Source organism: Sminthopsis crassicaudata, chromosome X (assembly GCF_048593235.1).
Source record: "Sminthopsis crassicaudata isolate SCR6 chromosome X, ASM4859323v1, whole genome shotgun sequence".
Lineage (NCBI taxonomy): Eukaryota > Metazoa > Chordata > Mammalia > Dasyuromorphia > Dasyuridae > Sminthopsis > Sminthopsis crassicaudata.
In genome coordinates this window covers 24,132,285-24,160,081 of record NC_133623.1, presented here as the reverse complement: position 1 = coordinate 24,160,081, position 27,797 = coordinate 24,132,285, and the positions used below count along the sequence as shown (strand labels likewise).

At 39.3% G+C, this 27,797-nt stretch overlaps 1 protein-coding gene across 5 annotated transcripts in view; it reads right to left on the bottom strand.

Annotated features, from left to right (window-relative positions):
• Positions 1 to 26,616, bottom strand: part of BRWD3 (bromodomain and WD repeat domain containing 3) — a 120,896-nt gene extending 94,280 nt beyond the window's left edge. For all 5 annotated transcript variants that reach the window (XM_074277273.1, XM_074277275.1, XM_074277277.1 and 2 more), the window contains exons 1-6: positions 26,287 to 26,616; positions 26,088 to 26,146; positions 25,693 to 25,722; positions 25,207 to 25,266; positions 17,176 to 17,326; positions 16,465 to 16,563 (exon numbers count right to left, since the gene is read on the bottom strand). In XM_074277273.1, the coding sequence (XP_074133374.1) occupies positions 16,465 to 16,563; positions 17,176 to 17,326; positions 25,207 to 25,266; positions 25,693 to 25,722; positions 26,088 to 26,146; positions 26,287 to 26,326 (439 nt within the window). In that variant the 5' untranslated portion in view covers positions 26,327 to 26,616. The remainder of the gene's footprint in view (positions 1 to 16,464; positions 16,564 to 17,175; positions 17,327 to 25,206; positions 25,267 to 25,692; positions 25,723 to 26,087; positions 26,147 to 26,286) is intronic.
• Between the last annotated feature and the right edge of the window lie 1,181 nt (positions 26,617 to 27,797).

The window sequence follows — 27,797 nt, the reverse complement described above, 5'->3', positions numbered from 1 at the left end:
CACTGCCTCCTAAGGGGCTGCAGGAGATTTCACTAAGAGGAGGCAGCACACAACAGGAAAGAAAATCCTAACTCTGGCCTCCTTCAGAAAAGAGGACTGTTGCAGGACGAGTAAGAATAATGTGGAACCCTTTTCCCCAAGCTGGCACCAAAGGCGAAAAAGGAATCGCCACTGCAGCTCCTTAATTTTATTTAGAAGACAACATTACCCCCCTCCAAAAAAAGAAGGAAAAAAAATGCCCAACCTCTGCCGTTCAACTAGTTGGCACAAAGTATATATACTGAAGATATCCTAACTCCTAAAAGGACCAACAAACTTAAAAACTTGGTTATAATTATTAGGGGACCATAATCCTGTTTTCTTTAAGAATCCTATCATAGGGGGCAGCTAGGTGGTGCAGTGGATAGAGCACCAGCCCTGAATTCAGGAGGACCCGAGTTCAAATCTGGTCTCAGACACTTAACACTTCTTAGCTGTGTGACCCTGGGCAAGTCACTTAATCCCAGCCTCCCCCAAAAAAAAAAAAAAAAAAAAAAAAAAAAAAAAAAAGAATCCTATCATATATGAACAGACAATTCTCAGACGAAGAAATTGAAACTATTTCTAGCCATGTGAAAAGATGCTCCAAGTCATTATTAATCAGAGAAATGCAAATTAAGACAACTCTGAGATACCACTACACACCTGTCAGATTGGCTGAGATGACAGGAAAAAATGATGAATGTTGGAGGGGATGTGGGAAAACTGGGACATTGATGCATTGCTGGTGGAGTTGTGAATACATCTAGCCATTCTGGAGAGCAATTTGGAACTATGTTCAAAAAGTTAAACCATGCATACCCTTTGATCCAGCAATGTTATTACTGGGCTTATATCCCAAAGAGATTTTAAAGTAGGGAAACAGACTTTTATGTGCAAAAAATGTTTGTGGCAGCCCTCTTTGTAGTGGCTAGAAAATTGGAAACTGAGTGAATGCCCATCAATTGGAGAATGGCTGAATAAATTGTGGTATATGAATATTATGGAATCTTATTGTTCTGTAAGAAACGACCAGCAGGATGATTTCAGAAAGGCCTGGAGAGACTTACAGGAACTGATGCTGAGTGAAATGAGCAGGACCAGGAGACCATTATATACTTCAACAACAATACTATATGATGATCAATTCTGATGGACGTGGCGCCCTTAAACAATGAGATGAACCAAAGCAGTTCCAATAGAGCAGTAATGAATTAAACCAGCTATGTCCAGTGAAAGAACTCTAGGAAATGACTATGAACCACTACATAGAATTCCCAATCCTTATATTTTTGTCTGGCTGCATTTTATTTTTCCTTCACAGGCTAATTGTATACTATTTCAAAGTCCAATTCTTTTTGTTCAGCAAAAAACTGTATAGACATGTATACATATATTGTATTTAACTTAATACTTTAACATATTTTACATGTGTTGGTCAACCTAGGGGAAGGGGTAGGGAGAAGGAGAAAAATATATATTGTACCTAGTATATACTATAAGATATTTAATATGTATGGGAATGCCTGCCATCTAGGGGAGGGGATGGAGGGACGGAGGGGAAAAACTCGGAACAAAAGGGAGTACAAGGGATAATGTAAAAAAAAAAAAAAAAAAATTTACCTATGCATATGTACTGTCAAAGAAAATGTTATAATTATAAAAATTAATAATAAAGAAAAAAAATTACCCATGCATATATCTTGTAAATAAAAAGTTATAATAATAATAATAGTAAAGAATCCTATCATGTTTATATCATAGAGATATTGTGTGAGGATTTCAAAAGCTTTCCCCAGCTTCTTCTGTGCTCACATTAGTGAATTAGCATCAAGAAGGAAGAGGTTAAAAAAAAAAAAAAAAAAAAAGGAAGAGCTTACTGATGCTAATTGAAGAGAGCAGAACCAGGAGAACCCTGCGCACAGTAAAACAGCAAGAGTATGTGATGATCTACTTGGAGACTTAGCTCTTCTCTTGGATCTGATGATCCAAGACAAATTCCAATTGATGGAAAATGCCATCTACATCCATAGAACAACTATGGAAACCGAATGTGAATGGAAGCCCACTATTTTCACCTTCTTACAAATTTGTTTGCTTTCTCTTTCTTGTGGTTTTCCCCTTTGTTTTTCTTTCACAACATGACTAATATGGAAATATTTTTAAAATGATTGTACGTGTATAACCTCTATCAGATTTGCTTGCTGTCTTGGGGAAAGGGGGAGGGAAGGCAGAAAAGAAAATCTGAAACTCAAAATCTGACCAAAATGTATTTTTACATGTAATTGGAAAAAATAAAATGCTATCAAAAAATTAAAATATATAAGTTCTTAAAAGGAAAAATTATAAAATGGGGAGTGAATAAATATCTTTTGAGGAAAAAAAAAAAAGGAAGAGGTTAATTATGTCCACCAGAGACTGGCCTCAGATGCTACAAGTGGATTTGGTGCAACAAATGATGCCACTTCCTCAAACCTGTACAATATCAAATGTTTTTTAGCCAAAAAGTATGGAGGCAAAAGGAAAAATATTAATCAGATTTTTTATCAAACTACATGAAACCCAAATGGCCCAGTGGACAAACTGGCCTTTGTAGCCTCAACTTCTCTGCGTCTCAGCTTCCATAGATCACAGCAGCTACTACATAGGATTATGATGATGATCAAATGATAACATAGAGAAACATTTCCCAAACCTTCAACTGCTATGAGAAATTTTCTTAAATCTTTGACTAAATGGTTAAGCATCCAACAAGTGGAATGATTACCAGCTCAAGGGTCCGAGGATCCAGACCACTTACTACCTCTGCTCTCTGAGTTATCAACTTCATTTGGAGAATGTAACCTCAAAGGCTTCTTCTAAATTTGATTCAATGATAGAAATGTAGTTTCAAGACAGTAAGTATATATGGGAAATAATAACATTCACTGATTAATGTCAAGTTCCTAAATTAAAAGAAACTTTTTTCCTTTAATGTTAACTTTGCTGGATCCTTGACTAATGTTGTTAGCAACTGCTATCTTTGTCATTTGCTATTTCTTCACAGCAGATGAGTGTTTGGGATTCCCACTGTAAAATAACATAGCATTTTTAAATTTTTATTCCTTTTTACTATGCAATTTTAAACAGATAGCTTTTTAGTAAAGTATTTTTTTGCAGTTTTGAGAGGAAACTTTGGATGAAAAAAAAAGTTACACTTGTTTTATTTTTCTGCAGTGCAGATTCTCAATCTATTATCTTGAATGAATATTTTAGAAAAGATTTCATAACAAAATGAAGTAAAATGGCAACAAGCAGGGGGGACAAACAAAAGAAACATAATAAAAGATTGCTAAGCATATAGTGGCACAATTTTTTTGGGAGGAAAAAACAAAACAAAACAAAACAAAACAAAAATTACCTTATGGCAGAGACTGAGAAATTGAGGAGACAGCCATCAATTGAGGAATTGCTGAACTAATTTATGTGATTCATGAAAATACTACTATGCTAAGAAATCAGAAAAACTTGATAAGCCTTACATGAGCAGATGCAAAGTAAAGTGACTGGAACCAGGAGAACATTGCACACAGTAACAACAGCATAACTGTTATCAAAAATCTGATAAACGTGGCTCTCTTCAACAATGAGCTGATTCAGGCCAGTCCTAATAGTCTCGTGATTAAGAAAGCCATCTGCACCCAGAGAGGATTGTGGGGACTGAGTATGGATCACAATAAAGTATTTTCATTCTTTTGTTGTTTGGCTGCATTTTGTTTTCTTTCTCATTTTCCTTTTTGATCTGATTTTTCTTGTGCAGCATAATATTTATGGAAATATATACAGAAGAACTGCATATGTTTAACATATATTGGATTACTTGCCATCTAGGGATGGAGTGGGGGGAAAGAAGAGAAAAAAATTTAGAACACAAGGTTTTGCAAGGGTGAATGTTGAAGATTATCCACGCATATTTTTAAAATAAAAAAGCTTTAACTTAAAAATATATATATATATATATGTTCAGCTGTGAAAAACTTAGGTCACTACAGGTCTAGAAAACAATCCAAGACAATTTCAAAGGAACACAGGATAACTCATGCTATCAACCTCCAAGAGAGAACTGAAGTGTATTTTCACTTTGTTTCTTGTTTTTTATTTCTTGTATTTTTGTAAAATGGAAATAGGTTTTATAGAAATTCAACATTTATAATTGATATCATATTGCTTGCCTTCTCCATGGGGAAGGGCAAGAATTTCAAAAAAATAAACATCAAGGAATTATTGAATTGCTTGATTAAAAAAAAAAAAAAAAAGTACCATTTTAGAACAACATTAGGGAATGAGGGAGAAAAAAATTACACCATCAGCTTATTACAGTTTTGTGCACTGTCTTTCAAACATACCCCAACATTTTTGTCTATTGATAGGCAAAAAAAAATTTTTTTTTAAAAGAAAGTGGAATAGAGAACTCAAAGGTCTGGGAAACAGTTAGCATTGGAGAACAAATCACTGCAAGCAGCTTATGGGGGCCACAGGGCAAAGGGCCTTTTGTTCCCAGGTGAATTTTTCTTTGCTTTTCACCCATTATAATAGGTGTCCTCATCTCTATGTAATTTTTCCACCCTTCAGAAAGGCGCCCATACATGGGTCAAAAAAGGAATTGTGAAGACCCTCTAGAGCTGGAAAGTATCTCAGGGGACCTATGGTCTTTTCATCTTTCAAGAAATATTCTAGCCCATCCTCAGGTCTCAAAAGCCATTTTCAGCTTTCAATCCTGTGAATGTAGGAAAATGAACCTATTACAGCACATAAGAATCTCCATTTTCTTCAGAAAATCGATCTGAAAACTACATTTTCAAAAATCTGGTTCTTAGACTCACGAGGGTCTGAGCTATCATTCAGTCAAATCCCTTTTTACAGATGAACACAGTGAGGCTCAGGGAAATTATAGCCCTTGTCAAAGATCATATAGGTTAAGAGAACAAGTGAGTACTGGAAGCAAGATCATATGACTTAAAGAGCCATTTTGGTGTAGCCGACAGAAAGTTAATCCTGGAATCAGAAATTATCTGGCTGGACTGCCATGGGCAAGGTGCAAGCTGTCCATAGAACTGCCACATGAAGACTAAGATGAAGGCAAACTGCTAAAAATCGGCCTTCCTTGCCCCAACAAACCCACAGGTCTGTATCAAACAAAAACCATCTGATTAAAAACTCTGTCTTTTTACTATATCACTCATCTCATTTTATCACAGTACAATTATTAATGTCAGAAAGTATCACTTAGGACTTCTCAGTAATTAAAAATGTAGTCATAACTGATTAAAGAAGGTGATAACCACAGATCTACCTGCTCTCCCTGCCGCCCACCCAAATAAATGTTTGAAGTGAAGTGAACTGAAGAGATCTAGAATCAAACCAGGAAATGCTCCAATTAAGTGTTGATTCAAGATAACAAGTCCAATTCTTGACACAGAGTAGAGCCTTTTACATCAAACTTGATGAGGTGAATTTGAAAAGCTTCTAGTTGAGGAACAAAGTCTCAAGTTAGCTGTAACAAACAAGTAAATTAGTAGCTCTAGGCTTTCAAAAAAAAAAAAAAAAAAAAAAACAGGACAAACCCCAATAAGAATTGTGAAACTTAAAAAATACAGTAGCTTAGCATCACAGAACCTAGAGATGACATGAATTTATAATACACTAGATGTCAAATGTCTATGAAACATGCATGTAGTCTGCAAGGCGTCTGTCAAACCCATCATTCAACAGCATGATATACAAGGTATGACTTCCAGAGGTAGTAGTGTCCCCCTCAGGCTATTTATATTTGCTGCTCTAAGAGTTCTCATTTCCAAGATACAGAAAAGTATTGACAGGAAAAGGGAAAATTTGGTAACCTACATAAAAGCCCCCTGGCAAAGGCAGCCTGACATTTCTGATAAGAAAGACACACACAACTTTCTTGATTCCAGCTTCTTTTCCCAAATGGTCTCTTCCTCAAACTCAACATCATGGTAGGGTGGAAGGAAATCTAGATTTGGTACAAGAGGACTTAGGTACAAAACTTGGCTCCTCTCCATAGGACCTGGTTTTCCCACTCGGTAAGCCTGGTTCCTCAGATGCAAAACTGACAAGTCTCTAAAACTGTTTTCTAATCAAATCACTGTAAAAGAGTCTCCGGGATATTTACTATGCTGTTAAGAGAACAAAACCATAAATACAGAAGCGTTCAAAGACCTCCAAGAACTGAGACAAAGTGAAATAAGAAGCCCACGGTGATGACAACAACACAAATGGAAAGAATAACGAAATAACCAAAAATTGAATGTGGCAAGATAATGACAACAAAGTTTGGTCCCTGGAAGAAGAGATCAAGAGATGAGAAAGATCTTTCCCTTCCCCCCCACCCTTTGTACAAGCAGGAGTCAGTGGATAGTGTACACTGGATAAAGCATTAAACTTAAGTTTGGTTGAAATGTTTCTTTCTTCTTCTTTTAGATAAATTGGCCTTCTGAGAGGAAATGGAGAAGGATACATTAAAACATTTCAGTGATAACAAAAACCAAAGATGACACTAAAAACTTCTTTTTCCAAAATCTTATGATCCCGTGGAAAAAATGTTCTTGCTTTGTAATGGATTTCTTTGTGTGAACAGTAACTTTGATATCTCAAAGACACTCTGGTTAAAAGCAAGCTGTAATGTTGGAAAGAATATCTGTCTATCAAAGACCTAAGTTTACTTCCTATCACTGCAACTTAGGAGATATGGGTTGTACTAGATTGGAGAAGTCACTTTGGCATCAGTTTCTTCAATATATGAAATGGGGTTAGTACAATTCCAATATTTAAAGCAATAGGTGTGGGGGAGGGGGCTGTATGTGTGTGCACACATGTGCAATTGTATAAATGTTATGTGATATCTGTTATATGAATATAAGCTACTATTAGCATATAGGAAAAAAAGCAAAGGGTTGTATGAAGAAATTTTTTTCAATACATGAATAAAGCTCAAGATACAACAAGGAGCTCCAAATCACCATAGTAAGAGAATGCAAATTAGAACCACCACAAGATTTTACTTTACCATTTGGTAAAATGGCAAACATGACTAAAATGTAAAGTCAAAGTTTGCGGTGAAGGGGGGGGTGGATGGGAAGCAGACACAATGATACACTGTAGGTGAAACTAAGAACTGGCCCAACTATTCTGCATTTCAACTTGAAATTAAAGAATAGTGGCAGCTACTCTACTCATACCCTTTGACCCAATGATCCTGCTACTGAACATATATCCTAAGGAAGTCAAAGACAGAAATAACGGTCTGAAACATAGCTGAATAAAAGTGTAGTCCAGAACTAGAAACCATGTGGGTGCCCATATACTTAAGGAATTGTTTACAAAAAAAAAAAAAAAAACTTAGTATATGAAAGTTATTATCATTAAAATGCATTAAGAAACAACAAATATGGAGAATTTAGAGAAACAAGAGAAGAGTTGAAGGAATCCATATAAAAAAGCAAAATCTTAGAACAAAATGAATGTCAACAACTTAATTCAACTAGATGACTAATGAGAAGCAGTAATTGGACAAATAGCGAACAGTCTGGAGATAATGAAAACATACTTCTTCCTTCCAGAGACCAGGGACTACTATGGGAAAATGTTGTGTCAAGACATGGTCATTTTGTTAGGTGTTTGTAAGATATCAAGACATGATGACCCTGTATCAGCTATTCGTACTTTGTTTCTGCCACAAAGCCAGGTTTAATTTGGACATGGGTGGGAGGAAAAGATGCCCCCCTGAGTGGGGCACTGAGATAAAATCATTAATCAAACACCTTCAAATAATTTTTAAAAAGCTGGTGATACTGCTTCCAGTGCTCACCTTCCTATCATCTAAAATAGGACTCAAATTGGTCCTAAACAGATTAAAATATTACTGGAAAATCTTGAACAAAAATCAATAAAAATGCAATACAACAATGTTAACTTGTGGTTTTCTAAATCAACATGTGGCCAACAGGGATTGCTTTCAAATCAACACCACAGTGCTTGAGCCCTCTGCTCCTGCTCTAAGTTAGACCAAGGATATATCACTTAAGCAAATCTATCAATAGATGATAATCATCCTCTCCCCATCAGACTCCCAAGAAAAAAATACTAAGAGAACTACAGGCAGATTAGAAGGATAGCTTTCATTTTGCAACAGATGTATATATCTGTAGCGCACACTCCCACAAGCGCCCAAGTGTATAAGAGTATATAGACACAAAAAAATACAGAAAGAAAATTATTTAAACAGAATATAATATGAATTTGTTGTACACCTATAGGAAGAAGCAAGCCAGCTGAACTCAACTCGACTCGTGGCTACATGTACCACTCTCTTTTTCTGTTCATGGAACGGAAATGTACATAGAAATGCTAATTTTATTTGCTATTTGTTAAGTTCAGAATTCTAAAAAACATTATAAATGATAAATTCCCTATGATGAAATACAATTCATATTCACCCACTAGTTTGTTTCATTTCTTGCAAAATATTACAATTAACATTGTATAAAGTGAAGCCCTATTTTCCCCTCACTCAAAACTTGTCTCACATAAAACTTAAGTATAACTTATAATTGATCATCTTTCAATTTACATTCATAGTTTTCCTATCCCAAATTGCCAGTTTAAGGCTGTAAGGATACAGCGTACATTAAGACCAATGTGGTTTTGTCCCAGATACAGCAATTTCAGGAATCGGAAACACAAGATAGACTCTTAGAAGAGAATTGGTTTCATCCTTGGAGTTATTTTTTTTAAAAGGATAGCTTGGGTTTCCATGTAGGGAGCAATTAAAGTACCACCATCCAGTTAATATTTACCAGCATAAAGAAAAGATTCTCTGAATTTATATTCTAATTACCTGCAGGTGTGGTATGTTAGGCAATCCTTACCACAAGCATGAAAGTAATGACTCAAACAGTGACTTGTTTCATGCACTATTATGTGAGGACAAAAATAAAGGCAGGTGCCAAGAGAAATCTTTTGCACAAGACTGACTTGTGGGGTAAGAGACTTGAGCTATACAAAAATTTTAAATAGACCATGACATAAAGTTTATGTGGCAGAAATTCTACTTTCCTAGATGAGAAGCCATGAAACTAACATTTTCTTATCTAGTTGTATCTGTACACAAAAGAGACATTCGCCCTTAGCAGCAAATTCTGACATCAGTTTGTCATACTAATCAACAGGCAAACACTGCTAACTGGAAGTTTACAGCCAGATGTAAATATGAATTTGCTTTCTAAATAAACATTTGAGTTACGGCACTACCAGGCAAACTGGAAGACTCACTGCATCAGTGGCATGAACATAAAAGAAAGTGGGCCTAAACCAGACTTCTGCATTATGCCCATGATTGAGTTTAGAAGAACAAGCAAGTCCATCTGCTGCCTGGGTGTCATTCAAGCTGGCCCCAAAGCAGAAGGGACAGGCTAATCCAGCTGGCTTGTTCAGAGAACGTATTTAGAGAAACATTACTTTTGTTCATAGAATAAATGTGTTTTCATAAAACTTTTCATTGTCTATGTTAACTATCATGCTGATTGATTGGAATAAGTAATTCTAAAGGAGGACTATAATTTGCATTCACTTCAATGACTTCTGAACTGATCACTTGGCCCTAAATCAGAATGATGTTTTAATAGCTAACTAAAACACTCATTTCAATTCTATGAAGTACTAACATTCACAAGACAAATTAACAAAACAATAACAAAATTTAGCAATGGTCTTCCTGCAAGATTGCAATAAATATTACAAGCACTAATTACACATGTCCAGGGCCCGAGGGGGATAAGTATTAAAACTTTTTCATTTCGTTCAATTTGCTTGCTTTGATATGGTTTTGCTACAATGCAAAGACAATGTGATCTATCAAATATAACCCAGAGCTAGCTAATGAAATGGAATGATGACAATGGCATCTCTGATCTGTTGTTTCCCTTCCCGAAACAATCTGATACTCCTCAAATGTTTTCCCCATACCACCATGGCTACCAGGGAGCATAATAATTGTGCTGGATCACTTTGATTCAGCCTCATGCCACCATGCCTGCTAATTCCAGTTGTTTTTTTCAGAATGGTAATCTGTATTAGTGTTCCCATCTTCCAACACTGACTTCACCCAACACTGATTATTCATAAAATCTTTTTTCACCTTTCCCAATTTGAAGGGTAGTGAAATAAATTTACCCTCTACCCTTTCTCTTCTTTATTATTTAAAATTTCTAGTTTAAGGGAAAATACAGATTTGAACAAATGAAAAGGCATAAAATGTAAAAATTCTACTACTTTATACTCTGCTTCAGTGAATGGAATTGGTCACTAAATATATTTTAGGAAAACGGGCACTAATTGTCACTGAAAAAAATGTAATGTCTAACTTCAGATATTGAATTGGAATCATATATAATCCTGTAGCCATTTTTAAAATAAATGATTTATATGCAAAAGAAAAAAAAAGAAAAAAAAAAAAAAAAAAGAAATAGCATGAGGAAAGGTTAGTCCTGGAATAATTTGAAAGTTATATAAACATGCTCTAGAGGTTCGACTAGATTTCTTTGAAAATCCATAGTTATGTATATTCCCAATTTCCCTACTGTTATCCCTTTTTTCTCATCAGCTTATGGAGGCATAAATATGACTTCTTGAAGACTAAGCTTCCAAAGCACAAGCTCTGGCAGGACCTATACAAGTTAGCAAGGATTTAGGGACAGGTCAACAATCAGTAGATGCCTGTGCCAGAGAACTAGACTGGTTAAATTGACCAGAGGGGCTGGTCAAAAACTAAAAGATTGTGAAAGTCAAGGTAACTATAGTAACTGTTTCCCCAGGCATGGGAGGGGTTGTAATAATGCACACCCATACCAGTGACCCCAGGTCGGGCAATATGGGAATCCTACACCAAGAGTTAAGGGATTGGTGAAAACAAAACCTGGAAATCAAGGACCACTCCCCCATTTAAGGCATGGATAATATTCCTAAATGCCTCCACTAGAGAAACAGTGATACAAATACAATGAATACAGTGAAACAAATACAGATAAAGTTACTACTTAAAAATTTTGAAAGTCTAACCAAGCAAAAAAATGAGGGGCAATGTGATTTTTAAAAAGATGTATCTTTTAAATAAAAACTTTTAAAACACAGAAGATACTGTTATTAAAAAAAAAAAAAAAAAGATCACATTTCAAAATTTTGTTCCCTAGGAAGTGATCACATGCAACTTACTTAGGACAAAGACTTCATTCCAGGTCTGTCTTAAAGTCAGTAGTTTATAATTTTATCACTCCAAATGGTTTTGCATGCATACACAGAACAATTTATGCGTCAAGTTAGGGGAGTGTGGAGCACTGGCCTTGGATCATGGCAGTGGCTATGGCTGGGAGAGTCACAATCCAAGACGATAATCTAAAAGCTTGCTCATTTTCAGCTTGGGAATGATGCATAGATGACTTTTCAAAGTAGATTTACCTTCCTAATAATTATACTTTGCTCAGAGTAATGTTAAAATTAGCCACTTTTATGGTGTTCTTTTATGGTAGCTTGGATGAGCTGTGGGTAACAACGGGAAGGAAACCTGCCCAGAATTACAATTTTAAAAGGGAGTTTCCTGTTGGTTTTGCTTACTTAGCTAGGAAAATCCTGCTTGAGGTTTTATCTGGTACCAAATTATAAAGGAAGCTAACCCTAAATTAATTGACTATATCATGTGTTCTTTTTATGAGCTATCCAGATTATTATGAACTAAAAGAAATCACATCATGCTTGTCTAAATCACACATCTAACCACCCATCCCCTCAACAACCAAAGAGCCGGATCCTAAAAGAATTAGAACCATCAATACTAGCCACAGCAGCATTTCAGTCTTTCATGAAACATCAACCAAATTCTTGAGAATTCAGGCAGAACCTTAAATTTACTGTGTAAAACCAGGAGAACTTTGAGAGAAAAATAGATATGTTTAAGATATTAGAGACAATACTAGAAGATGAAAAGAGGGAAAATAAAATAGAAAAAGAAAACATTACTAATTGTATTGACATTCACAATACCACAGTGACACTCAAATAATAGGCACTTTGTTAGGAAGCAATGAAGATTCACATACAGATTAACAAATGATCGTAGTGTAATGGATGAATTTATTTCATGTCAAAAACCCTGAGTTTGAATCTTGTCCTTGCAAATCATTCATTTACTAACTTTGGAAAACTTGAGAATTTGTTATAACTTCTAAACCTCAACTGATTCATCTGTAAAATGGTGACACTACTTAAAATAACTACTTCAAAGGGTTACGATGAAAAAAATGGATTTTTTTTTATCAAGTATTTAGCAAAAAAAGAAATGGCAGTGACAAACAGATGAAGTAGGTATATATTAGCTATGCTCAGTATAATTATTAAAATTGGGGATACTTTTTCTAGTCTTTTCAGTGACACTCAGGAATTGCCAGCCAGACTAGCTATGGGAGGGTGGGGGTGGGGGTGCCAATAACTCCCATCCCTTAGCCATCTGACATAGTATTCTTGCTCAATCAATGGCACCAAGGAATCCATTATGCAAAGAGCTCATTAAGGATTAATCCAATTAACTTATTTTTCTTTTTTTCCATCCCTTTTTAAAAATCTGATAACTTTTTATTTTTTTCAAACACATGCAAAGATAGTTTTCAACATTCACCCCTACAAAACCTTCTGTAGCAATTTTTTCCACATATTTCCAAATATTTTCATATTTCTCATGCTGTGTAATAAAAATTAAATCAAAATGGAAAAAAAAAAAAAAACATGAGAAAAAATAAGCAAACAACAACAACAAAAGGTGAAAATCCTATGCTTTGATTCACATTCAGTTTCCATAGTTCTCTCTCTGGATCTGGATGGCTCTTTCCATCAGGAATCTATTTACTGATTCACCACAGTGAATCAACCCATTTTTCCTAATAAACCTTACTATTCTAGAACCACTTTATTTTCAGCCTAGGGTATGTCTTAAGCAACAAGTTCCATAAACTTATCTGGTGCATCAGTATTTGTTAGCCTTAAATTTACCTCTTTAAAACCCACTAGTTCATGTTTAAAGGAAAGCTTGGGCACACAATACACATGGTCTGCAAATGGATCTGCTTATTCAAAACTAGAGATGACGGCAGAGTGGAGAGGTCCTCCAGAAATTTATTCCTGTGGTAGAGCTGCTTATTTGAATAGGGTTCTCTCATTGGCCAACAGAGTCCCAGCAAAAGAGGCAATCGGTAGGGAGTCCCAGAAAAAATGGACTCAATCAGGACAGATTGAGTTGGTATTCATCACTACATCTCTTAAAACTGAAATTTTCAAGTGGAGACAAGACAGACCCTAACATCCTTTTAAATTATGATCCTAAAGCAGACTTTCCCTTTCAAGACTACAAGAAAGTGAAAAGAAGTGAAGGGCATTAGGAAAGAGACTACAGAAACATTTCTTCCTCTTCAAAAATGAATACAGCAACCAAATACTTAAGATAATTTTTTTTTCTAAAAGGACTGCCTTATTTTTATTAAATGCAAAATAAATAAATCTTCTCTTAGTGACTCAAGGAATATTTGGGGAAAATAGGGTAAGGCAAAGTCGTTTGGTGGTTGGGAGAAACAGGCAACTTTAAACCATTGCTAATGAGCTCACAGTGGAAAGATGGCATAAATATATCTTAAATCAAACCTTCCTTCTTAAAAACCAGATTTTCATACTGATTCTGCTTGACTTGGGAGTATGGGACTTATAAAATATATATATATGAAGATGGTGATGAACCACAGGTGTGTTAGGGACAGAAGGAGTAGAGTATCAATGTTTGCAAGAAAATGGGAGATAAGCAAAGCAATTATGATGGATTTAAAGAAGCTAGCTAACTGTGAAGATTAGGGTCAATGTCACAGGCCACAGAAAAAAGACTGAGACACCTGCCAGAAAGGGTATCAATATATTTGATTAGTTAAAAGCCTGGGGAGAGAGGAACAGACCGGGAAGCCCACCAGCTGACAACAGGAAACACCTGTTACTTCTCTAACACATTAGTGCTTGAAACCTCAAGGCTGACTACAGTTAAGCACATTTGGGACACACCTCCAAACATCTAAGTTTCATCACACAGCAGTCAAGTCAGTTGTATAACAGAACCATCTGTTTGTGAAGTTCTCAAATGGACACAGTAAGAAAAAAAAAAAGGTACCAGGAGGAAGAGGGGGGGGGGAAGGAAAGGGGGAAAGGTCGGGGCCCAGTTAGGTAAACAAAGGCTTTCTAAGATAAGCCTGGCCTTATTCACCCCTTCAGGTAGAAGCAATGAAATAAGAATCCTCCATCATAGAGAGGATGATGTTGTGTACCACATATAGACATCTGTTTAGCCACAAATCAAATGCTCCATGCCAAATTCAAAACTAAACATTAAGTTAACAATGAAAGAGCATTACTTAGAAACCACTCAGTCACCCACACAAAGTTCTCCCGGGAAAATGACAGGAGATTACAGTCTACAAACTCACATAATCAAAATGACTTGTAAAATCTGACTTCCCAACTGCCTTGTTCAAACTTCTGGGAACAACCAGAACCAAAACAACCAATTCCTAAAATTTCACAACTTTTTGCTTTATGTAATATTCATTAAAAACAATTTGGCAAAAAGTATTCAATCCTTTAAAAAAAAAAAAAAAGAATGCATTTAGTGAAGAGGGTTTAGGAAGTTAATACACCTTCATTTTCTTTATTTCTAGGACAATAAAGAAGTTTGGCATTCCTACACATATATATGTAATTAAACCAATATCGACATTTCACACATGCCCATCTGAAAAAGAAAGTGCTTCAAGGAATGAATTTATGTCCAAAGAAGAACTAGAGAGCATTATTGATCACAAAGTAGAAAACTTTGATTATATCAAATTGAAAAGTTTTTGTACAAACAAAACTAATGCAGACAAGATTAGATGGGAAACAGTAAACTGGAAAAACATTTTTTACAGTTAAAGGTTCCGATAAAGGCCTCATTTCCAAAATATATAGAGAATTTATTCTAATTTATAAGAAATCAAGCCATCCTCCAATTGATAAATGGTCAAAGGATATGAACCCTATTTTCTTTAAGAATCCTATCATGTATGAACAGACATTTTCTCAGATGAAGAAATTGAAACTATTTCTAGTCATATGAAAAGATGCTCCAAGTCATTATTAATCAGAGAAATGCAAATTAAGACAACTCTGAGATACCACTACACACCTGTCAGATTGGCTAGAATGATAGGGAAAGATAATGCAGAATGTTGGAGAGGATGTGGGAAAACAGGGACACTGATACATTGTTGATGGAATTGTGAATACATTCAGCCATTCTGGAGAACAATTTGGAACTATGCTCAAAAAGTTATCAAACTGTGCACAACCTTTGACCCAGCAGCGTTGCTACTGGGTTTGTATCCCAAAGAGATTTTAAAGAAGGGAAAGGGACCTGTATGTGCAAGAATGTTTGTGGCAGCCCTCTTTGTGGTGGCCAGAAACTGGAAACTACATGGATGCCCATCAACTGGAGATTGGCTGAATAAATTGTGGTATATGAATATTATGGAATATTATTGTTCTGTAAGAAATGACCAACAGGATGACTTCGAAAAGGCCTAGAGAGACTTACAGGAACTGATGCTGAGTGAAATGAGCAGGACCAGGAAATCATTGTATACTTCAACAGCAATACTATATGATGATCAATTCTAATGGATGTGGCCATTTTCAACAATGAGATGAATCAAATCAGTTCCAATAGAGCAGTAATGAACTGAACCAGCTACACCCAGGGAAAGAACTCTGGGAGATGACTACACTACATAGAATTCCTAATCCCTCTAACTTTGTCCACCTGCAATTTTTATTTCCTTCACAGGCTAATTGTACACTATTTCAAAGTCTGATTCTTTTTGTACAGCAAAACAACTGTTTGGACATGTATACATATATTGTATTTAATTTATACTCTAACATATTTAACATGTATTGGTCAAACTGCCATCTGGGGGGGGGGAAGGAGGGGAAAATTAGAACAAAAGGTTTAGCAATTGTCCATGTTGTAAAATTACCCATGAATATATCTGGTAAATAAAAACTATTAAAATAAATTAAAAAAAGAAAGTACTTCAGCTGAAAATGACTCAATTCCCCCATAGAGCGTGAGCTCTGAGGCTGATAAGGGACATCTTACACCTTACACACAGCCATGAAAAAAGCATGACTGATATTTTCAATAAAAGCTTTAAGAATGGGGAGATATGCTATGAAACCTAGTGTCAGCAACCTGACTCCATGGTTGATATAATTATTATAAGTATTTGAGATTTACAAGGAGAGGAAATGGCTCTCACATACATCACTTACCAACATTTGGTGCTCTGGTATAGTCTGCGGGTAGCTCTGGAGGTCGGCCACAGTGAAGAGCTGCAAAAGCAGATCCTTTCCATGGTGCACTCTTACAGTCTATGCAAAAAAGGGCAACGGTTAGTCCAAAGCTTTATTCGCTCTACTTTCACTCAGGATTTTTTTTGAAACTACAATGGATAACTTTTGGCTCTTCAAAATGAAATGTTTTGTCTATTTTTGCATCCCCAGTGACTGGCACATAAAAGGTACTTAATATTTACTGACTGAAATTTAAAACTAAGTATATTTGGTACATCTGATCCATCTAAATTTCTGAGAAACTGATCACATCATCATTGTTTAGATTAGAAAGAAATGAGAAATAAATATTAGTTAGTCACAGGTAAAGCAGAGGCAGAACATGAGAGATCTGAAGCTTTGCTACTGGAAGTGGGGGGGTGGGGGGGGCGGCATAAAGCTGCTACCCCTGAGACATGTCCCTCCCCAGACTTGGCTGATCTCACTCTTCTGTCTGTAAAAATTAAAACTCCTACTTTTCTGTGGTTGAAGCTAGCTGTCCTAGCTAACTAAGCAAAGAACGCCTCTTCACTACCCAGGTGCCCAAGAACAGCAATAAGATGGAGCATTTCTCTCCCAAGTTTTAATTACCTTTCACATTCTCCCCCTCTTCCAACTGCCCATCACCCCCAAAGGCTAAGTAAGCCTTACCTTTTGCTGCTCTCAACAAAGATTGCCGGCCAACGCCTAGCAAAGTCTGTACCCCAGGAACACTCTGAGGTATCTCTCTGTCCAAGAGGGGACCAATCCGCTCACAAATTTTAAGGAGGTAGTCTGGAGGAATGTGTGCATTGGCTGTTACCTAAAGCAGCAACACACAAATGTTTCATAGTGAGCAAAACCTTCAAAATATTCTTGTACTTAAATGCTTTCCAACAAAAACCAGTTTAAAGTAAGGAATTTACAGAAGATGAGTAAAATGACCAAATTTGAATGAATCTCACAATTTAGGAACTTTAAATAAATATTATTTAGGACATCCACAATGATCCAACTTTACTTTTATTTTAGGTTTTTTGGTTTTGTTTTTCTGACCTACCTAACACATTTTTAAATCCCGTGCCCAATTGTTAACTGTATGCATTTTATTCAGAAGCATCAACCCATCTCTATCCAAGAAAATCTTTGTAACTCCCAGAGCTTAGCAGTGTCTGGCTTGTAGTAAGTGTTTAATAAATGATTGCTGATTTGACTTGAGCAAGAAATCCCAACAGAATAGTAGCAGAGTTGGACTTCGGTATATTGGGAAAAACATTTGCTTTCTTGGAGAATCCAGCTTTAACCTTTATTCCAGAACTTTGAGGGTTAACCTCTGCTCAGGGCTAGTGACAGTGTGATCAAGTTCTTGGAAATAGAAGGCCAGTTCAAATCATGGGCTCTGATACCTCACTTTCCCTTACCACCCACCCTTTCCAGCTATGTGACTTTAGTCAAGTCCCTTTATCTCACTGTACTTCCATTTCCTCATCTATAGAAAGAGGTTGGACTTAGTATGTCAATATGGTTTCTTCTAGCTATCAATTCCTAGTTTCATCCTGCTTTTAGCTGACATCTGGTTTCCCCTATGACTCCAAATCACAAGGGGAGGAGGAAAGAAAACCAGTAAACTACTAGCTAAAAACAGAGGTTAAAACAAATTTGAAGGGATCAGTCATTTAGCCCCACTGATTTCTCTCTGGAAAACTAACTCCAGTTCACAGATGCAGCTAAGTACTTTGAGATCTGTGAGTGAAAACAGCATGCATAACCAAAGTGGAGTACTATACTATGAAAAAAAGTATCATTTTTCTTTCACAGTATACCTACATAAAAGAACAATTTGGGAGTTATAACTAAAGCAAAGGCAACATCGAGACTTGGCTATTACTCTCCCATTTGAGGCTCCTAACTATACAGATTTGCCCAGTTTGAAGGACTCCTGTCTGGTCACTGGATTTTGAAGCTGGAACAGAGCTTATCTACTCTCAGCTCCTGATTTTACAGGGCACAGCCAACTGGAAGGTTAAAGGTCTTCCTCCAAGTCACTCCCCCAGATTGGGAATTGAACCCTGGTCTAATCACTCCAAATCTAATACTCTTTCCAAGAAATCTTGCTGCCTTTCCAACCATTAACCAAAATTTTATATCCTTTTAAGCTTTCCAAGATGAAAAATTTTAAGACAGTCACCTCAAAGTAAATCTAGATTTTTAAGCTTCCTTGAAGATTGTTGTCTGACCTACAGGAGAAAAGCAACAAAGTACTTCCTAGACTCAGAAGCCATCAGAGCCATGCAAGGCCCACTTGGAAAGCTGGGGGATCAGGGCACTGGCCACACAAAACATTTATTTAGATGCTTCCTCAATCAGTGCTCCATTTAGGAAATGTCAGTTGGGAGTTCAGCTACCAACCTGCAGATAACAGTACAAAGTGAGGGATTTCAAGAAACAGTGTAAGATGGTCCTTAAAAGCTTTCAGTAACACTAATGGTATCTGAATATAGAGTGAAATTCCTGGACACACCCCATAAAAGGGAGTCCTTGGCAAAAGTATCTACAAAGAGGGAAAAAAAAACCCATCAACTATAAGAACACAGCTACTCTACTGTCAGGGGCAGTGCAGAACATGTGAAAGGTTAAAGGAACCTATTTTTCACTTTTCATATTGGTTAAAGAAAGAACCTGAGAAATTGTTCAACTAAAAAAACAAAAGGTAGAGTGTTTAAGATTAATTTACATATCCTAGCCAATTACTAGGGCAGAAGAGAGGAATGAGGAAAAATACAAGATGAAGCAAAAGCAGTCACAGAGAAATGCATGAGGAGGAAGGACAAATCAGTCTGAAGTAGTGGTCACAACTCCTGTTACTTGGAGCAATAAATAACCATATTGCGGACCTTTGGAAACTACAAGCCACCTTCATTTGCTTTTTTAACTGTTCTTTATTCTTGAATTTAAAGAAACTTTTCTAGGAATGGGGGAAAAAATAATCAAAGAAACCCCCGGGAAAGTGAAAGAGAGTTAAACATTTGGTGACCCAATAACCAAGGCAACTATTATCCCAAGAGCTAATAAGATTGAGCCTGCTACCCCTGCCTTAAAAGGGTCACAAAAAAGAACCATATACCAGTAACCGATTGTCTAAAAGTACTCACAGAGTTAAGAAAATAAAATCAAAACTACCTGTAGATAAGTGCTATTGTTAGAGAATAGGCTAGATAGGTATGATGATAGTCTAATGGAAATGGTGCAAGATTTGTACTGACTCCAGACTCAGCCACTATTCACCTTCCAAGCCTGTGTGTAGTGGGGGAATCAGGGATCAGCTTCTAACTTTCCTCCCCCTTCCAACCCAATATTTAAGATACTAACTGGAATGATTAAGCTATTCTGAATATTCTACTCAAATCAACTACAAGGGGGCTATGAAGAAAGGTGCTTTCCACTTCCGGAAGAATGAACTGATAAACAGAAGTAAGTATGGTATGATTTTGTGTGTGTGTGTGTGTGTGTGTGTGTGTGTGTGTGTGTGTGTGTGTGTGTGTGAGAGAGAGAGAGAGAGAGAGAGAGAGAGAGAGAGAGAGAGAGAGAGAGAGAGAGAGAGAGAGAGAGAGAGAATGGGGGCAATTCTCTAGTGTGGGGTCTAGAGGAAGGGAGGAAGGAAGGGTGGGCAGGAGATAGTCCGGAGCTTAAAATGTAACAAGGACAACAAACAAGACACTTTCTCCCAGACACATCACTGACCAAGACTGGGAGACTTGGTTCTGGACTGAAGGACCTTACACAAGACGACAGAATGTCCCCAGGGTATTTCTTCTATAGTCCTTGAATGTGACAAACAAGCTTTGTTCCTTTTCTGTGAGCCCAACAGCCCACTGGCTCAAGCCACTATGATTTGAAACTCCTGGTCAGCAGTTTAAGGTTAACATGGCTTCAAAATATTAGGAATCAGAGCAAGGAGACTTGAGCTAAAATCCTGGTCCTAAAAACTTAATTGTCATATACCTCAGGGAAATCATTTCATCATGCAGAGCTTCCAGTCATAAAATGGGGAGAATTCTTGCCAACTTAAATCACAGGACTGCTGTGGGCACACTGAAAATTACCTGTAGGCAGCGGAATTATTATTGCAGAAGATCCTTCCCCAAAGAGGCATCTTCTAAGAGCTATCCAATTGAACATTCCTCTAACAAACTTACTTTAGACTGGGCCTGAGACGACAGCACCCAGTCTCAGGCTGGCATTTGTACCCCTATTGAGATAAGAGCTTTTAAAATTAGGATGTAATCCAAAACGTCACCTATTCCAAAACCTCATTATCTTAGGGATGAAAAAGGCTCAGAGAATAATAACTTAGTCATTCTCAACCAGGTAACTTTGAAACATGAAAAATGAAAGCTACATTTTATATTCCCAGGCAGAGGTAGGGTCACACCCCCACCACAAGGAGGAGACAATACTGGCAAGAGAGAAATGAGTGGTGAGGAAAAACATCTCAGAGAAGATCAGAAAACCGGGACCCTAGGATAACTTGAATGCACTACTGGTGCCTAAGACCAGAGACACTGGACTTTTATCATGAAAAAGAGGGGGAAGTGTTTGGGGGCTTTTTTGTGGGGGTTTTTTGTGGGTCTTCCTTTTTTAAAGACTTAGAAAGCTATAGTAATAATGGTACTGAATCTTGGGGTCAAGTTTAAAAGGTCTGATATTTCTTATCTGTGGGACCTTGAAAGAGTAACCTTTCTAGACCTCAGTTTATTCATTTGTCCAATGATGGGGTTGGAGACCAGATGACACCAGAATCCCATTCTACACCCATAATTCTATGCCTAAGAATTTTAAAAATAGGTTCCTATTTGGCTAAAGATATTAGACATCTACCAGTGTTTAAGAACAAAGCTAATAATGCCAATGGCAAAGCGTTGTCAAAAAAAACATGTGCCTGCACGTGAATTCAGCAACTCACTAAGAAGGAATATGAGCCCCCCAGCACAGCCCCACATGTCACAATGCTTTCAGGCCTCAGCCTGGGCCTTACCACGCCATCCAATAGTTATTGTTCTGTGCCACTCATGGCCAAACTGACAGCTCACACAGTTCTTTTTTGTTCCAGCGTATTGCAGTCCCCAGAAAAGACAGTTCCCTCAGCACAACTGTGTGTACACATGGTAGTTAAGAAAACACACAGCTTAAAAGTGTTTCTACATTTAGAGAAAAACTACCCTCAACTTTTGACTATCATTTGCCTGTTCTACTAAACCAGGCAAAGGTAACAATTGAAGCTAAACAAATAAATAAATAAATGTTTACAAGCCCAAGGGTCTAGAATTCAGATGTTAAGAACCACCTGGTAATCTGCAAGTTTATTCTAAGGCTACAGGAACAAACAGCCTGAGGGCAGGGGAGAAAAACTTCGGTAAGCCTATTCCTTACAGCTATAAAATTAGTCTTGTATTTACCTTCTTCCAAATAATGAAAATCAATTGGTGCTGAATAAATGCAAATATTCTAACACACCACAGCAAATCTGCCCTTTTACCATCCAAAACTCCCCTCAAACTTATAAAAGATTTAGAACCTAACACTTTAAAAATTTCTTTAAAGTATAGTATTTTTAAACATGTATTAGCCGAAGTCACTATTTTTTAAATAAAAAGCCTTTTAAAATTCCTGTTGTTATTCTTATCAGCAAGCTTTCAGCATGCTTATCTTTGCTTTCAGTGTTCCTAAACAAAATCTATAGCTTCTTTTCCGTAGCTGCTTTCAATGATCTACCCGACAATAATTTAAAAAAAAATAAATAAATAAATAAACTTTCATTTACATTGTCAACAATAGGGAACATCAACTACAGAAATAAAAATGTTTGTATCCAATGTGCAAAAATTGTCATCACTATTCCAAATAAAATTTCCAAACAAGAGTCTCTGCTCAACAACCACAATTCTGAACACAAAGTACACTTACTTTGAAAATCCCATTCAAAAATCTCATTACTTGTCTGAGCATGGTTACCCCATGGTATAGTCCTACCTTTTAAAATAGCTAACTTCAGACCCCAAGCTATATCAATTCTTGCACAATCTTGGCTTTAACAAAAACCATGCTACCTTCCCTGTGTTGCAAATTAGGAGTAAAACACTGAATTAGCTGCTTATTACGGATCCACAAACCTAGAAAGCAAGGGAACACACTCAACAAGGGAAAGGAAAAGGTACAAAAAAGATATAGAACTTTGTTCTACTGGCAGCCTTATATACTGTAGACTGCTGAGGTCAATTCGAGGTCAGAAAGCTGGGGTTTAAGTTCTGTGAAACCTTGGGCAGGTCAGTTAAACGTAGTCTGGACTTTAATTCCCATATCTCTAAAATGAAGCGGGTTGGTCACCTCTAAGGATTTTCTTTCAGCTCTTTATCTATGATCTTTTAGTAGTCTCATAAGCGAATCTCGTTAAACAGTTAAAATGCGAACAATGGAAATTACAAAATTCCAGGCATATGCTTTCTTTCCAAATAAAAGTGTCCCTAATTTTGGAGAGCAATATTGAGTTCTTGGTGAAAATTCCTTGCCCATTTGCATTTTCTTTTTGGATTTTGTTTTTTTCCAGAGCTCTTCCTCTCAAGAAATCTTTGTTTAAAAAATTAAAACATGTGAAATACTGAGGAGAAAATAAAACTGTTCTATTGTCTGATAGGTCCTGGTACTATGTCACTCAAATCATTGCTCAAATATGAAGTATTAGTCAGCAATTTAATTGACTAACACTGCAGGACTTCTGGGTCAGGGAAGTTTACTCCTGTTTAAATTCTGTCCCAGCCCTGCCCTACCTTATCCCCCACCTTTGAAGTTTGAAGACATTACATTGTACGAGCTTCCAAAAAAAAAAAAAAGAAAAGAAAAAGAAAAGAAAAGAAAAAAGAAAAAAAAAAAAAAAGGTATGGTTAACAAAAAGTATCCTAAACCGCTAGTTCAAAACGAAATATTTTAGAAAAAAAAAGGTCCAATACAAATGAGGACAATCAGAAACACATTAAATAAAAATATTTTCAATATATAGTGGCATGAAAATTCACTTTTCAAAGTTACCGCTGTAACTAATCTACGAAATTTAAAAGGAATAAAATGCATTTTTAAAAACATGTAGTTATATTCCTGGGCAATTTTTCTTTGTTGATTTCTGGGGAACACACATCAGCAAAACGAAAAGGTCAGACCAAAAATTTAATTCTGAACTAGGGAATGTACAAATTGTTCCTAATTATTCAATTCGAATAACTTTTACTTCGGATTTCAAATTTTTTATTTTAATGACTTAGAGCAGAACTTGCCAATCAAAAAGAATACTACTATCTCTTACCTTCAAAAGTTATGAGAAAGAAAAAAAAATCTGCCAAAATATTTGGACACAGTTTTTACAGCTTCTTCATTTTCACTTGAAAGAGAATATGCTCACTATCAATTTTTTAGCTGATGACAATTAATCTTGCAACTAAGAAACTTTTCATCTTTTTCCTCCTACTTCACACTTACCTAACACCCCTCCTTAGAGATTTTGCTTATGTCCACCTTTTTCTCCTGTAATTTATATCCTTTTAAAGCCTACTTTGATTTTTGAAACCTCAGACACACCATCAAGCCACTTGCCCTCTACTAAACCAATACTTAAATCAAGAGAAGGAAATCGAAAGCTCTTCTTGTCCACTGGGAACAGAAGAAGAAAAAAAAAAAAATAGGTGCATGTACAGTGGAAAACAGATTGTGAGAAAGAACACAAAGATTCTAATATATTTGGACATTTGTCAAAATCTAAATTATGTTTACCATATACATCTCCTTAGGAATCTAACATCATGTTTTGACAAGTCACCCCAAAAAACCTAACGTACATATTACCATTTTGATGAGAAATATAGTCACGCAAGCATTATTTATACATAGTCTGAATAGTTCCTTTTTTAAATAGATTTAACACATAGAAGACCATAGCTTTCGGTCAGTCCTCTAAACGGAGGAATTTTCGGATGCGTTCCTCGGTCCTAGCATTTTTTAATTGTGTCGTTATTGTCCCCCCTCTTTCTCCTCACTGTCTCCCCCTTACTCGATTCACTAACACCCCCCCCCCTTTTCGTCCAAAGGGACTAAAAGGCTGGCCTCAGTTCCCGTATTTCAAGGCAGGGCCAACCAGGAAACAGTTTTCTTCCACTGAGCCGAAACTCCAGCATGTTAGCCGTGCTACCATTGGCCAGCGTCAGTGCTTGGTACGTGCCCCGAGATAACCCTCGGGTTTTTCTCCTTTTCTCTTCTTCCCCCCCCCCCCCCCCACCACCACCACAAAGGGCCTTCCCCAATATTGGTAGTATATTCACGACATCGAGGCTGGCGGCCCCCTTACCCAGCCAAGCCTTCACACAAAGCTGGGGGCGGGGGGGAGATACCACAGGCGCGGCGGCGGGAGGAGGGGAGGGAGCCCCGTAGGCCGGCTTCTTCTCTCAGCCTCCCTGGAGGTCGGAGAGAGGGGGGAAGGGAAAGGAAAAAGAGGACTGGGCAAGGGGAAAAGGCAGCGGGACACTCGCAGTGGAGTGGAGGTCAGCAGGGGCCGGAGGCCGGGCGTGCCGTGCCACCTCGGGAGCAGCCGCGGGGTACCCGGGGGACGCCCGTGAGGGCGAGCGTCAGTTAGGGTAAGTTAGAAGAGCAAACTTTACTCACCAGATCTTCGAAGCTTCTCTGATGCTCTCTCCCCTGCCAATCCAGTCGCCTCGGGATCAGCTAAGGGGCGGGAGGTAGAGAAAGGGGGGGGGGGGGGCCGGGAGCGGACGGGACAGACGCTCAGCCGGAGCCTGCGGCTGCCAGCGACCGCGCTCCCGTGCCCGCGCCCGTCCCCGGGGCCCCGCTCCCTCCCGCCCGGCGTTCCGAGCCCGTCGACGTCCAGAGCCCGTCAGCGTTCCATAGTCGTCGACCGGCCGGCTCCTCGAACGCAGGACGGCCGTCAGTCCCGGACAGGGAGACCCGGGGCGCGGAGTTCCTCAGGTTCCGCTTCAGTGACAAGGGAACCGGCGGGGGACCCAGAGCCCGGCCTCCCCAGTCCCGGTTCGGCCCGCCCCGCCCAACTCGCCCTGACCCGACCCGGCGCGGCCCAACCGCTAGTGCCTTCCCCCCCCCCCGCACCCAGGGGTGCCCCTCTCCACACAGTACCTGATGCTCCTCCAGTTCTTCCACTAGCACCTAGAGCGACAAACACAGAAACGCGGCTCGTGAGGGGTCGAAGCGCGGCGGCGGTGGCTCCCCTCACAGGACCGAAGCAGAGCGGCTCGCCCCGCGGCGCCCGCTGCCCCTCACAGCGGATCCGCAGCGCGCCGACCCCCACCCCCCCAGCCCGCCCCGGCTACTTGCCCGAACCCTTGGAACTCGAGTGGTGGCGCCACCCGCCCCAGCGTCGAGGGGGTTCGGGGAGGGAACCCAGGCCGACAGCTCGTTTTCGAGTGGTCCCGCTGCCCCGAGAAGCCTTCAGCCCCTTTTGCCCCCCTCCCCCCAGCGCCCCGCGCTCGGCACCCCGCAGGCAGCCGGCCGGCCGAAGAGCAGCTCCTCACCTGAGCAGATTTATTGCAGGGTCCGGACTGCAGGAACCTGGCGATCAGGTAATACAGTTCTACACAGGGGAGCAGGGAAAAGGGGATGGGATGCGAGAAAAGAGAGAAGCGGTTAGAGAGCCGCGGACCTCTTAGCCCTTGCCGCCGCCGCCGCCCCCCGGCCCCGGAGCCCCCCGCTTGCCACGACCGGGCTACCCACCGGCTTCGATTTGAGACGGGGCCGCTGCCTCCGCCGCCATCCTGTAACTGGGAGATTTGGGGGAGTCCGCTCTGGAGGGGGAGGGGGCGCCTCTATTGTGGTGAAGCCCCCATGACCCGGCCCCGGCGTCTCGCCGCTTCCGCCGCGTTCCGCGTCCCAGTTTCGGTCTCTCTCAGATTCATCGCATCACGTTTCGCCCCATAGATATTCTAGCCCGAGCGCTGAGGAGGCGGAGAAGGAAGGAGAGCAGTAGAGGGAGGAGCGGAGCGGAGCGAAGAGGGCGGGGGAGGAGGCTGTGAGGGAGAGGGAGGCGGCCCGGCAGCCGGGCGGGAGGCAGACCAAGCGCCGAGTGCGAGGGAGGAGCAGGAAGGGAGGGGGAAGAGCTGCGGCTGCGGGAAGGGCGCCGCCGTAACTGTAGGCGTCGACCACAGGAGGCGCCAGAGCGCGCTCGTATCCACCTCTTTCCGCCGGATGAAGTATCTCGGCTATCTTTCTAGAACAGAGGCAAAGGAACAATGGTGATGATGTGTCTATGGTATGCGACGCTCTAGTAATTGTTCTCAGAACTCGATGGCGTCATTCCGCCTGTCGCTTTCCGGCTTAGTTACCTTCGCCGCGGCGTTGCTAAGTCCTTTCCGGTTACGGGCGATTCCCTCGCGCTTGCTCGAGGGGGGGCGGAGCGGGAGGGAAAAGGATGGGGGGGGGAGGGAATGATAGGCTTGGCTTCCTTGCTCTCCGCAGGGGGGGGCCTCGAGCCTGTGCTATTCCTGCCCTGAGGGAAAGGAGGCCCGCCGCTTTGAGTCCTGATATCTGAACTTGACCCTGGGGTGTCTTTCTCCTAATCCTAAAGCGACTTTTGTTCTTTACCAAAGTTACCCGAAACACGTTAAGCATCCTGATCTTTGATTCTCTCAACTCATTCTCCCCGCTCCCCAAGCTCGAAATAAGTGGGAAATTGTCCTTGGCAAGCTAGCTTGGGATTGCTGCCTTGGGTCTCTTTCTCCCGCATATCAGCCCCGCAGCCTTCGAATTCCCATGTTCTGATCATTGCCATCCCGGCCCCCAAAACCGATTGTCAATATTTCAAAAGACCGTCCTGCCCTCACACTTCGCCTTAACGCGCCGTTGGCCTTATTGCACTTAGACATTTCTCTTGATATTCCGACGGTAGACGGCTGGTGGGCCATTAGGTGTTTCTTCATTTTTTTTTTTTCCAAGCAGAGTAGGAACATGCCTGTTAATATTTCCCACGTGTTCTTAGATGCTGGACATCACTGAGTAACATAGACAATGTGGCTCGTCTGACTGTTTAAACTCGTTTTTACAGGTGGAGCAAATTATGGACTCCTTTTCCCTTCCTCCTTCCGATATTCATAGGCTTATGTTCAAATTAACAATAGACATATGATTACCAAATTAAAGAAAAAAACCGTATTTACAATCAAATGCCTCACTGTACATCCAAATATTCTGAGGTCCTATTTTCAGGAATTTTGATTCTTAGACTCTGC